This window comes from Gymnodraco acuticeps, unplaced genomic scaffold (genome assembly GCF_902827175.1).
Source record: "Gymnodraco acuticeps unplaced genomic scaffold, fGymAcu1.1, whole genome shotgun sequence".
NCBI classification, from domain to species: Eukaryota; Metazoa; Chordata; class Actinopteri; order Perciformes; family Bathydraconidae; genus Gymnodraco; species Gymnodraco acuticeps.
The window spans coordinates 1,803,439-1,817,104 of NW_022991286.1; the positions used below are offsets into that span (position 1 = coordinate 1,803,439).

Sequence of the window (13,666 nt, forward strand, 5' to 3'; positions counted from 1 at the left end):
AAGTAATTAGCCAATCCTTTTTGTAGTAGCCCCCAGCTCCGAGAGATAACGGAGATGAAGATGTATGACGTTTTGATAAATGGATTAAAACTTCACAACAGGCGTGAGACACTAATTATCTGCTTTCTCAGAAGAGATATGAGCCTTATCTAGGGCCTGAAACATGCCCAGACCTGCAGAGCAAATAAATTTGCTCTAGGGGCTATGGCTGGACACACACACACACACACACACACACACACACACACACACACACACACACACACACACACACACACACACACACACACACACACACACACACACACACACACACACATACCTGGGTCCATACCTGTGGGGATTGCCCACAGTATTGAGTATGTAAGTCGCTTTGGATAAAAGCGTCTAACAAGTTACATGTAATGTAAAGGGGGTGGCTTGTTTAGAGTGAGGAGCTGCAGGCAGATCACAGTTTTCAGTTAAAAATAATAAATTAGAATAAAACATAATTTAGAAAACTATTTACAAGAAATCAAGAAATACAAATATTATTTGCCATTGGCCCACCATTCTGGAATATTGTGGAAAAGTCTAAGTGTGAGGGTTAGGGTTAAGGTCAAGGGTTGGATGAATAAGCATTAGGAAACCCGGCAAAGGTTAGGGATAGGGTACGTTTTAGTTAACGTCTGGTAACAAATGTCTGGTAACAAATTCTCACCCAACTCATGCAGTTAAACCCATGTTTCATTTAAGATAAGATGGTACTTTATTGATCCCAATTTGGGAAATGTTATTGGGAAACTTATTACAGTACATTTGTTGATACCTTTACTTTTCAAATGTGTTTGTACTTGTACAAATACTACTTGTACAAGTACTTGTATTTGTATTTGTACTTTATTATGTTCTGAATTTTGTATTAAAGCCTTCTGTACCCTTTTTACGGGTATGTAATGCTGTTAGAGAATGCTTTACATTGCCCTTAAGAATTTACATGGCAAACAAGACAAAACCATAAATCCAAAATACGTGGCATGAGGACAAAGACAAAAACCAACCTGGAGCGTGACAAACATGGAGGGTGACGATCCGTCATGGAGCACAGGGGAAGACAAGACTAAATACACAGAAGGGAACCACAGGACAAGACACAGCTGGGCAGGGGAGGCAGAAACACAAGGGCAACGGGTGAACACAATGAGACAATCAGACACAGGAGGGCAAACACAGGAAGGAAGACCAGACACGGGGAGAACAGAATTTCAAAAATAAACCCATAACTTAACACACAAAACTCAAATCATGACACTTTCTTTTTTTGGCACCTTTTAACAACATGTAAAGTCCCGCCTGCCAGGATTTCTTCACTTCAGAGCAAAGTGTTGTGTTACATCAAGGTTGCCCAACACGTTATCGGTCCTTCTTGTTTATTTTCCCTGTCCTCCCACATATTTGCAGTTCAGTATAATAGTGTACGATAAATGAAGAGTTTCAGCATATGGGAGATACGGGGCTCTGCTCAGGACGTAAACAACGATCACTGACCCTGCATTATGTGTTCAATATACACCATGCATTTGTTTGTTTTAGGACAGGCAAGATACTACATGCAAAAACCTGTGATGTTTTTAGAGCCTTGTTTTTTTCGCTTTCATAACATGACTTATTTCACACTGATGAACATTGGATATTCCCATTCCGGTTCTTAACTGTTTCTGTTGAATTGTCTTAAATTAAATAGCATAAGATAATGTCTAAATTGCATATTTGAAGATAACATTTTGGAAAACTTCTATTAGAAGAAGAAGAAGATTTGGTCTGATTGGGACTTGAACCGGCGTCCCTTCAGTTACAAATCAACGTTCCTACGAGCTACTGCCAAAGGAAAACAAAACTGTTGATGATGCATTATCAACACGAGAAGTTAAATGTTTATATCTAATAGTGTAGAGCAGGGGTTCCCAACCATTTTTCCCAAGAGCCCCCCCAATTGACTCCTGTTGGAAGTTGCGCCCCCCCCCCCACACACACACACACACACACACACACACACACACACACACACACGGGGGGGGCAGCGGTAATTAAAGTTTAAAAGTCTCAAAATGCTACAACTACTGTCACAAACTGGATGAATGTGAAGTATTTTGTTAAAGGAGGATGAAAGCGTAATTAAGGAGCACTATTGGAGTGACTTTGATGGTTATTGGACTCAGGATTAATTCATTTGGATTCCCGCTGTATGAAGAAATTAAAGGCGCAAGTGGAAACAATTCACAAAGGGATTAAACTGTTTAAAACACATGCTCAAAGTAAGCCGGATTTTGCCGATGTGGATTCAAAAGTCGTAAATATCTACAAAATGGAGGAGACCGATCTGATCGGAGCAACTGTGACGAATAATCCAACTGAAACCGGCATGGACAATGACTATGTTTTAAAAATGCGCTTATCCAGACAAGCCCGGTTTGGACACTTTACGGGCAGAAGAAATATTTCTATAGAAAGAATTATACATTTCTGTCTTTTTCTGCCTTTAATAGCTACTAACTTGAATTTTTATTAAAATTAATGAATCATTTATTTTGTATATGTTATTGTAATGTAGAGACAAGGCTTTTAGTGACAATCATGTATTGCTTTACAATTATATGTAAAAAAAATACAAAATAAAATAAAAGTCTAAAGATGATATTTGGCCTCAAATCATCTGAGGCCTGGCGCTCCCCCTGCGATCTTTGGCGCCCCCCAGGTTGGGAACCACTGGTGTAGAGCATGGCTGTCCCTCCCTACAGGCTGATCACGCAGACTGCGTGGGGCCTCACCTTGCGGAGGGGGCCTCACCTTGCGGAGGGGGCCTCACCTTGCGGAGGGGGCCTCACCTTGCGGAGGGGGCCTCATCTTGCGGGGTGGGCCTCAACTGAGCCGCAAATGCGGCGCACCTATGCGCTTATGCGGCGCAATTAGTGTGGTACTGTATCGCCGCTGCGAGGCTCCACTAGCACCCCACCCCTCCCCCTGTCGACGCTCGCGAAACAGAGGGCCTCATCATATAACTTTGCGTGGGGTCTCAAGTTGGCCAGGGACGGCCCTGGTGTAGAGTGTTTACAGTCTTTACATTTTATAATAAATAACTTTAGAGAACGTTTTCTCAATTTATTTTCCTTATACTTTGAGCCAGAAATCTCAATTCAGTATTCATATCCTGAGGGTTTAATAGAGGAGAATCATACATTTGTTTATATATCATTCATAGCTAGATTTATATAATATTTAATCTTAACACATGGCAGAAATAACTCTTTGAAATACTTGTTTGTTGTCTTTAATGTAGTATTTTTCGGAATTATTAAACTATACAAAGAGGTATTTAAAGTTTAAAAATATATATTTAATGTGTCAAGATTATGACCTGACTTAGTCCAATGTTCAGATTTCTGTTCCAGAAATGCAAATGAGCACGTATTAAATAAGATAAGGACTTGATTTTCATATTATACCACACCATTTCAGATGATTTGTTATATAAAAAAGAATGGTGTCATTGTGAGTTATCAACTGATTCGTAAATATATATATTAAAATGCACCTGCTGTGTGTGTATGCTAACTGTATGCCAGCCTATAAAAGACATATATTTCAAACACATTGATTTAAAACATGTTTATTTAGTACAGCAACAAGTAATACGTATGAAATTAAATCTAAGTAGTAAAAAAATAGTCATTAATACAAAAATATTTCCATTCTTTCAGCATTCATAATGTCCATTACACCCAAGCAAAAGCCAGTCAGAGAACGCATTGAAATGCAGCGCGGACCATCAAGCAAAGGACAGTGCTCATAAACATATTTACATTCAAAATATACACAAGAGAACTGATGAAGGTCTCATCATAGTACATTGTAGCACATTTCAGAGGTCATCTGCAAATCCCTCCTGAAATAGTTCTCCTCCGCAGGGCAGGCGTAGGGATAGTCTGTGGGGTTGTAGTAAGGTGCGTATTCAGGGGCGGAGAAGCTATCCTGCGGGCCGGGCCAGTAGGGCAGGCTGCGAAGGTCCTGGCGGGTGCAGTGCTGGAAGTGGAAGTGCTCCGAGGGGAGGCCGGGGTACCCAGGATCCATCCTGGTGGGGGAGTCGTAGCAGGAGGAGGAGGAGGAGGAGGAGAAGGAGTCCTGCGGTGAGTAGCTGTTGTGATCCACGGGGGTGCAAAGCTTCAGCAACTCTGGTGAGGAGCAGGGAGCCTGGAGGAGAAGAGGAGGGTTTACTATGAGCTCATAAATGAGACACCACACTGAAAAATCTGAAGCGTTGACTTTAATGAAATGTATTACGTCAGCAGATTTCACATCACTATATTAGGTTAGATGAAAGCACTACTTTTAAGTGTCAATACAAAAATATGTATTACAATACAATTATGTGAAATGTGTTGGCATAATACATTTACACAAGTACTATACTTAAGTACATTTTTGAGATACTTGTTTTTTTTTGTATTTCCATGTTATGCTATTGTGTACTTCTTCTCATCTACTATTTAGAGGTAAATTGTGTACTTTTACTCCACTATATTTATTTGGTAGCTTTAGTCACTTTACAGATATGGATTAATAATGTGAAATATAGTCAACACTTAAAAAGCACTTGAGTTCCACCTGGAGTAAATCCACAAGCTCCCCTGCCGTATACAAAGTCATTACAACTAGCTGCACCTTTACCAGCTTTGACAACACTTGAATGATCAATCATTATAATCAAATCATATAATATATATTATTCTGAAATGGACCAATTTGCAGAATGAGTCATTTTGGTACTTTAAGAATATCTTGATGCTAATACTTTTGTACTTTTACTTAAGTTGTTCTTGTAACAGAGTATTCCTACACTCTGGTACTTATACTTTTACTCAAGTAAAAGATCTGAATACTTCTTCCACCTCTAAGTGTATATCAAATGTATGTGTTGAGGTCAAATCTGACCGATTTACTACTTTATAATTATTGTGTTTTTCATTTACTTTCCTCAAGGCCTTGATATCCTTCACAGTAGGCATTTAAACAATTGCTGATCAGTACTTTGATTGAATTTTGAGTGGTTAAGTGAACTTTGTTAAACCTATGATGTTCCCGGTCAAAAATGACCACCAATGAATGGGTAACCCTAGATTATGTTCATCCATCAGATAGTACAAACGCACAAATTGACAACCATGTTAATTTTGGAATACGTTTTCAGTGTCTATTCTTTGTAAATTAACTGCAGTTATTAATGTAAACCAGTAGTCTGACACATTGTTTACAGCTTTAAAGGGTGTGAAATACAAATTGGTGATGATTAAAACAGACCAGTGAGATTTGACCAGGAACACTATAGTAAGGGGGGTAAACGAACACGACACGAGGTTAATTGGACTTTACATAGGCTGTATTCAAGTACTTTTTACAGCAACATGATGGGAATTCCCTGAATTACTCTTTTAAAGCTTGTTATAACAGCCCTTGTGTCAAATATTGATTTAAAAATGTAACAAAAGCTGTCAAATAAATGTACGAGGAAGTAAAACACATCCCTCTGAGGTGTATTGGAGGTGTGAAATATCATACAATGGTATTTAAGAAACAGGACTTCAGTCAATGTACACCGTTTCTTTGCACCACTGCCTGCAGGAGACAAATTAAAAGACGACGTGCTGCATTCAAGCCCCAACACAGGTCTCTGCTAAACAGACACATGCCCAAACTAAAACAAGAATGTCTCCCGAGGCATTTCATTCTGAAATACATTTGGTTCTTAGTTGTTGCCTATACAATGTGCATTTTATTGCAATGGAAAGATGTATTGTAAATATAGAGGTGGGAGAAGTACTGCTATCGTGTACTTAAGTAAAAGTATAAGTATCAGAGTGTAGGAATACTCTGTTACAAGTAAAAGTCCTGAAATCAAAATTGTACTCAAGTAAAAGTACAAAAGTATTGGTATCTAAATATAATCAAAGTACCAAAAGTAAAAGTACTCACTACTCAGATTGGCCCATTTCAGAATAATATACGTTTATCATATGTTGTCATTATAATAATTGATGTATTATTGTGTTGATCAAGCTTGTAAATGTAGCACTCATTTGAAATACTTTATTTACTGCTGCATGTGAATTTAATCCAGGTGTAATTTAAATCTTATTTAAGTGTTGATCATATGTTGTTATCATTAATCAAAATCTGCAATGTAACTTAAGGTACTACGTCAATTTAGTGGATAAAAGTACAATATTTACCTCTGATTTGGGGTAGAAGAACAAAGTCACCTAAAATTGAAATACTTAAGTAAATGTAGCCTATAGCTATACTTAGTAACTTTACACCACTATAGGCTCTGCACATTTGAAGAGACCCCAACGATAAAGAGAGGGGTCATATTTCTAAACGTATAAACAGACATGGTTAGATTGCTGTTTTCTGAATGGAGTTTGGAGGGAGACACCTACCATCCCATGGCCGTAGTAGTCCGCGTCTGAGGAGAGCGCGTGGCACCAGGGCAGCGGCAGTGTGGGGGGGGCAGGCAGGGGAGCGCTGTAGCTGCCACCGCTGCTGCTGTTGGTGTCGTTGTTGCCACTGTAGACGTTGCCTGGCAACATCATGTCCCCGAACTGCTGTGGAATGTCGTTGAAGGAGCCCTCCTCGTGCATCTGCCTGTCGCAAGAACTGTCAGGCACCGGGAACGAGGCAGTGCGCAGCTGGAAGGCTCGCGCTCCACAGCCGCGCGCGTCATCTGGTGAAATGGCAGAAGGAGGGTCCTCATAGCGAGCTGACGGAAATAAACAGAAACATAGATTAGAAATAAAGAAAACGTACTTAAAAAGGGGAATTTATTTCAGAGGCTACATATTCACCATTACGTATTATATAATAACCTACATATCGGCTGCACAAAAATGTTTTAAAATAGCACAAATGTTGCATTCCAAATTAAAAAGTGTCAACGTATTCTAATCCTTATTTTAGGACACGGCGAACCACTGAGGAGCATTGGGAAAATATGCAAGGAATCTGCATGGAAACACAGGAAGACATTTAAATAGGCCTATAAGTCAACAGTGATGTCATAATACCATCAGCCAACACATTTGGATGTAGCCTAGCCTTCGTTTATAAGAAGGGACCCTGCACTTTTGCTATTGAGCTTTCAATTGCCTTGCTGCCTAGAATTGCTTTCCAAATATGTTTATGTTATGACTGCATGGGAGGCTTCCATGTGAGTATTTTGTTGTCGTTTCTGCGGGGTCATGGCAGGTTGCTGTGTGTCATTGAGGAATGATATTTGTTTTGGACTTTTTTTATTTATTCAGCTGCCTTGCTGCAACCACAGTGCGGATTTTCCAACATCGTACTAAACAATGAGATTCGTTTTTGTTATGCTGGATTTGTATTGCAGAACATATTGGTTGGAATAGATTTCAAGATCACATTGATTTAGGTCAGGTTTCAGTCATGCTTTAATGGGTTTGTTACACTGTATGGACTTGGATTTCGCTGCTGGGTGAACTTACTTTGAAAAGTGGATGAGCAAAGTCCCTGGAGATCTGAGCACGCCTGGGATAGCTGCTCATAAGGAGGGAGAAAGAAAAGATTGTTAGATATTTTATGCAACTACACATTTTATTTTATATTACATTTCATTTACAGAGCGTTTTTAAACTACACTTTTACAGGGTGGAAAAATCATAAAAACAACACTTAAAATATATGTTTCGATCTGTGATTTGAACGTGGTGAAGTTGTGGCAATCACGGATGTGTTTAACATAGTAGTTTTTTTTGTCAAACATTAGTATTTGTAACGTTTTGTATTTGTGTGTGTGTGTCCGTGCATGTCTAACTTAAAAAAAGAAACGTTGGAGTTTTCTAAAGGGAGGGTATAGTCAATCATTTACAGGGTCAGTTTGTTGCTTTGCTCAGGGAGTGTTTTACTTTTTTTTCAGGCAGAGAGAGAAAGGGAGGGGGGGGGGGTTTACCGTTTTCACTTTGTTGCTGTTGGCCTCGTGGGCTCTGTGTCTCTGCAGCAGCTCTTTGACGGTTGTCTTCACGCGGACGCCCTGATATACTCTCTGCTTATCTGTATGAAGAGAACAGCATGTCACTCATGTTTGCTAAACACTCACCATTGAGGCAGACAATAGCAGACACTGACTCCTCTCTCCTCTCTGGTCTCCACTCTGCTCCCACTCTCCTCCCCTACATTAATCCCACAGGATGTTTTCGTCTCCAAAAACCCATTTCACAGTCTTTTTCTCCCCCAATAAACTGCAATCTCTCCATTAAATGATCATGTGGCCATATATGTATACACCTGAATAAAAGCTTGAATGTGATTGAGAACATTGTGAACATATAACAACATTTATGTATTTTTAACAGTTTTTATCACATGATTGTCAACGTTTTCTCCGTGCGTAAAAGTGCATTTTAGCGATCCTTGCGCGCTGTGGATCTGGTAAATGTATCCGATCTGTACCGACCCCAGCGCCCCTAAGTAGTCCGGGTCAGGGCTCTCTCTTTACGGCAACTCAAGCGTCTCCTATTACGCCCTCAGCAGACCCTTACAATGCAGTCTGTTTATGCTCCGCGCGCTCCAGCTACCCCACCCAGACCAGGAAAGAGGAAAGCTGTACAAAATACGCCACCGTAAGTATATATTTATGATCAAAAACGCTTTAAACGAGAGAAATAATGTTGATGGGTCAACGTTGCATCGATATACAAGTTGGAATAGCCGTACGATCTTTTGGTAGAGTTGGATAAAGGCGCTCGGGGAGAATGCGTAAAAAGCTGGAACAAAGAGCTGAAACGAGGCTGTCAGTCGATCGGTAGCTCAACCTTTTCTTAGTAAACGCGTATAATTAGTGGATCTGAGCTACAGTTGTGTATCAGAAAGTAAATGTGTCGGTAAATGTGTGCAAAAATATCTCTACGCGTTTAGCTCCACGTTACCGGTGTCCGGGCACCTCGTAAAAGTTTCAGTTTAAACAGATTGTTGTTGACTTTCTAAAGATTTACAAGTGCGATTTCAGTCTCATGCTGTTTATAATTCAAACCCCAACTCTTATCCAATCTGTAACTTTATTCAAATAACCCCAGCCCCCACTTTGGATATATAACAGTGAAATTATACCGTATTGGGAATAATTTGCCGTATATTTTCCTATAGGCGAAGCTTAATTAAAGAAAACAGAGAGAACGCCTCGCATAGGTGCACGTAATTCAGGCCCAAAGGCGTAATTTAAGGCACTCAGGAGTGGCGAGCCGTTTGAAAAAAGATGATTTGATAACGAGACGAAGCCTCGGCTGCGGAAACATCATCTGATACATATTCATACGGCTAAATGCTACTTCTTGTTTTGTCTTAAATGTGGCAAACAGCGGGCCAACATCGCATGGCAGACACATCCCACTCCAACACGGTTACTTATAACGTCCCATTACGCACACGCAGCCCCCGACAGAGACATTAAAATGTTACCTTTAGGAGTTTTTAATGATTTATAAATTGTATTAGAACTGATTGTTAACATGTGATGTGTAAGCGTATATAGAAGTTGATATTACATCCATAAAAGTCAGTAAAGCTGTGTGGCCCGTTTCAATGAAAAAAGTCAAATCTTCTTATCCATTAATGCACACAGGTGGCATTAAAGTAAGAATATTAATTATGAGGCGTTTAATTATACTGTTGGTCATCTCATATATTGTTTAAAAGTGTGATTAAAAGGAGAATATATAAACAAATCCTCCCTTTCATGCACATGTATTTTAAGATTATTAAATGTTGTCACTAAATGTCTCTTTTTTCCCCTCTTTTCTGTTTTGTGCCTAACAGGAGAAAATGCACCAAAATGAAATACAGATAAAAATTCGTCGTGAAACTCACCAGACATGATGGGGAAAGATGAAGAGAGGCTCCCTGGAGAAGACCTGTGGGACTCCACAACGTCCTTTTTCTGCCTCAGCAAAATGGCCAAGAACGAAATTTGTGCAAAAGTCTCCAAAAATCTCAACACAAATGTCCTACAGCAGTGTCAGAGCATCCAACAATATTGTATTATAGCTGGGGACATTTTAGTTTGAGATTTTCTGCCTCCATGCCTACTATTTAAAACCCCTAGAACTCAATGATTTGACAATGATTTGATTGCGCGTTACTTTCAATTTGAATATTCAGAGGCAACCGAGTTTTATCGATTTTTCCACAAAAACCACCACGCATCGACATTCTATATGTTCTACTTTAATATAATACAGTAGTATTTTACACTTTGACCAAAAAGAAAGCATACTTTTATTAATTTTATCCTCCTTTTGCAATATCAGAGCATCACACCCCCTCATTAAGCACTGATGGTCTTCGTGCTCATTGTGCGCAACTTAAACTCAGCAGGGCAGCTTAAATGTACAATTGTACACTTATTGCGTCCAGTTTGCATGTCGAGAATATATTTAAAACATATCTTTAAGCTTTACTCCAGAAAAAAGCGCATAAAAGTGGCAACAGAGTGGGCGTGGCAAAGAGCAGTATCCATCTTTGGCATCGCAGGCCTTCAGCTCCTAGCAAGTGCTGTGAGCACATCAGCTGCTGAGGCTGTTGTGACAACACTCTGCTAATATATGCTTCTAACATTTTATATTTAGATATTTGAAATGTATTTTCAAGTATCCTTTTATATTATAATGTTTTTTTAAAGGAAAAATTGTAATATAAGTATTACATCCAAAATAATTAAAAACGTTTTACTGAAGGTCCCCAATATGGCAGGGCATCTTTTCGTTTCTAAATAAACAATCCTAATTAAAAAATAAATCACTTTCATCAACAACTGCTATTATTATTTCAATCATTTATAGTTGCATTGAGAAATGTTTAAGTGCTCCATGCATCACATAGCAACACTATATGCACACCAGCCTGTATGTGGCGACTTAAAGATAATAATAATAAACTCAGTTATTATAATTACAGTGAAAAAAAACAACACACATAATTTTATTTACAATATTATGTCTTATTTAGCCAGCTGGGACAATTGTTCTGTCAAACTGGTCAAACATGATATGCGAAATCCCATATTATTATTATATACTATTATTATTAATATTATTATTATTATTATTATTATTATTATTATTATTATTATTATTATTATTATTATTATTTATATATATTAATGTATATATGTTTTTTTTTAAGACCATATTATTATTACTAATATATACAGTTTTTATATATATTCTATTATAAGACTTAATTATTATAATTTAAGCTATTTTCATGACTATTTACATTGTTAAGACCAGAAGTAGTTGATGACTATTAGTAGTTGCAGTATTAGTATCCCTCCCTCTATGAAAAAGTCATATTTAGCTTTTGTATTATTATTTTATTCAGAATACGATAATATCAGATCAGATTAAAATGTATGCTAAATAGGTAATTCAAAAAAAGGGATTATTTTTCTCGGTATTTGTTTCACACACTTCAAATATCAAGAAATTAGGAGTAAACCAATCGGCAATTGGGTTCACTTTCCCCTGTTTAAAAGCCCTCTTTGGTAAACGAAAGCAGTCAGTGGTATATTCCCACTCCTCACCACACAGAGCCTGTCCCTGTCCCTGCTCAGCGGCTCTCCCGGTTGGTGCTGCAGGTTAAAGGCTGGCGCGCCCTCTAGTGGTCACACCTCAGAACGCCTGTCTGTATCAGCAGTGCATGCTTTTACTTTTAATCCTCCTATTGTCTTCGTGTTCCCCCCCTTACTTTGGTGTTCGCGGTCAAATTTGACCGGTCCTGTTTAAACTACTATTACATTAACACAACAACCATTAATCATCACCAAATTTCATTTAACACCCTTTCAAACTGTAAATATTGTATCAGACTACTGGTATTCATCAAAAACTGTAGTACATTTATAAAGAATAGACACTGAACATGTATTGCGTGTGCCAGGTGTGATCCATGTGGGGGGAGGGGCACATAAGAGCGGGAAATGTGTCAAATTGTTCAGTGTGTGTGTGTGTTTGTGTCTGCTAGGTGTGATTCACATGGGGGGATGGGCACATAAGGGGGGTCACATCTAGAGTGTGTGTGTGTGTGTGTGTGTGTTTTATCTGATCCGGATGGTTACTAATTCCTTTTCTTTATGGCGGTTGTTGGGTTCAGAATTCCAGAAAAGACAGACAACTTCTAAATTGAACTATTTATTGTAAAGAGAGCAAAAGATATATATTACTTGGCCAAGGACTCATCACGTCTTTGGGAATCACAGGCAGCAAAGCTGTAATCTGTAACCACCAAATCCGTCAAGAGCCTCGAACCTCATGCGACAATACATTTTATTACACTGGGCGTTGCCCGTACATTTATGATTGGTCAAGACTAGCTGAAGAGATACCACGGATTAGACTTGGTTCTCTTTGGTTGGTGCGCAGACTCAGATAGAGTCTCTTGGTAACACGATCCTCCAATCAGCATTCGGCCGGCCTGTGGAAGTCCTGGCACCATCATACGTAATTTGTTTTGATGAAGCTTCTACAGAAAAGTGTAATCTTGGTTATACTGATTCCCAGCTATGTGTGGGCGCGGAGCTAACCCAGGCGACCAAGGCCATAGCCTCAATAACTCTGTTTCTACAGTGCCTGCATCTGGCTTCTGCTACTTTCTATTGCAAGCTAAAACTTTCTTCTGACTATTCCCCTCGTTGGTATCTAACCCATCAGAACATGGGATTAGTGATTGTGTCTATGTATTCTATAGTCATAGCAATCTCATGAGCACAATAAGCATATCATGTCAAATAAGAATCAGTCTTGTAATATTATATAACAATAGACTCCACACGGTCATTTTTGACCAGGAACACCATGGGTTTTACAAAGTTGACTAAATCATCCAAAATTCAATGAAATAAAACCACTAATATATATATATATATATATATATATATATATATATATATATATATATATATATACACACACAAGGATTGGTTTCTGCAGGTTCATACTATTATTGCAAAAAATAATTAAACAAATGAATTATGATTGTACAAAAAGTGATTAAAGTTAGCCCCCCACCCAAACATGATGTACACATTAATGGAACACTAATTATAATCCTGGGACATAAAACGTTTTTTCTTTCTGGAAATGACCCATTTGTATAATGAGTACTTTCAGTTTTGGTGCTAGAAGTATATATTGATACTTGTACTTGTAGTTTTACTCAGGTAAGATTTTGAATGCCAGACTTTTCCTTGTACTACTTGTAACAGAGTCTTACTTTACCTAATAAAACATTCGGAGTGCTCCTTCCACCACTGCTTGGTTGAAAAGCTTGATGAAAAATAAGCGTTATGTTTATTCGATAATATTTAATATTATCTCCCATATTTAGCATTTATTAAAACTACTCACACACACTTTTTAAATGGTTTATAACACACACAAGTGTTGGTGTAGGCATATATAATGATATTTGAATGTGTTTATTCATGTTTGTGATGACTGCTCTCAAGAAGCATTCATAACTTCTGTATAGACAATTAATAACATATTTAATCATCGATAATCACTTGTACCATTATAAATCTTATTGTATTTGTGATTAACTGTAAAGTAAATGAGAAGTTACA

The 13,666-nt window shown here is 38.3% G+C and overlaps 1 protein-coding gene across 1 annotated transcript; it reads right to left on the reverse strand.

The window, feature by feature from the left end:
• Window positions 1–3,630: 3,630 nt before the first annotated feature.
• On the reverse strand, window positions 3,631–10,088 carry colca2 (colorectal cancer associated 2). The gene is made up of 5 exons (XM_034239999.1): window positions 9,913–10,088; window positions 8,000–8,100; window positions 7,536–7,587; window positions 6,474–6,793; window positions 3,631–4,227 (listed from the first exon to the last, which is right to left on the reverse strand). The coding sequence occupies exons 1-5, from the start codon at window positions 9,917–9,919 to the stop codon at window positions 3,877–3,879; spliced, it is 831 nt and encodes a 276-aa protein (XP_034095890.1). The 5' UTR covers window positions 9,920–10,088; the 3' UTR covers window positions 3,631–3,876.
• Window positions 10,089–13,666: the final 3,578 nt, after the last annotated feature.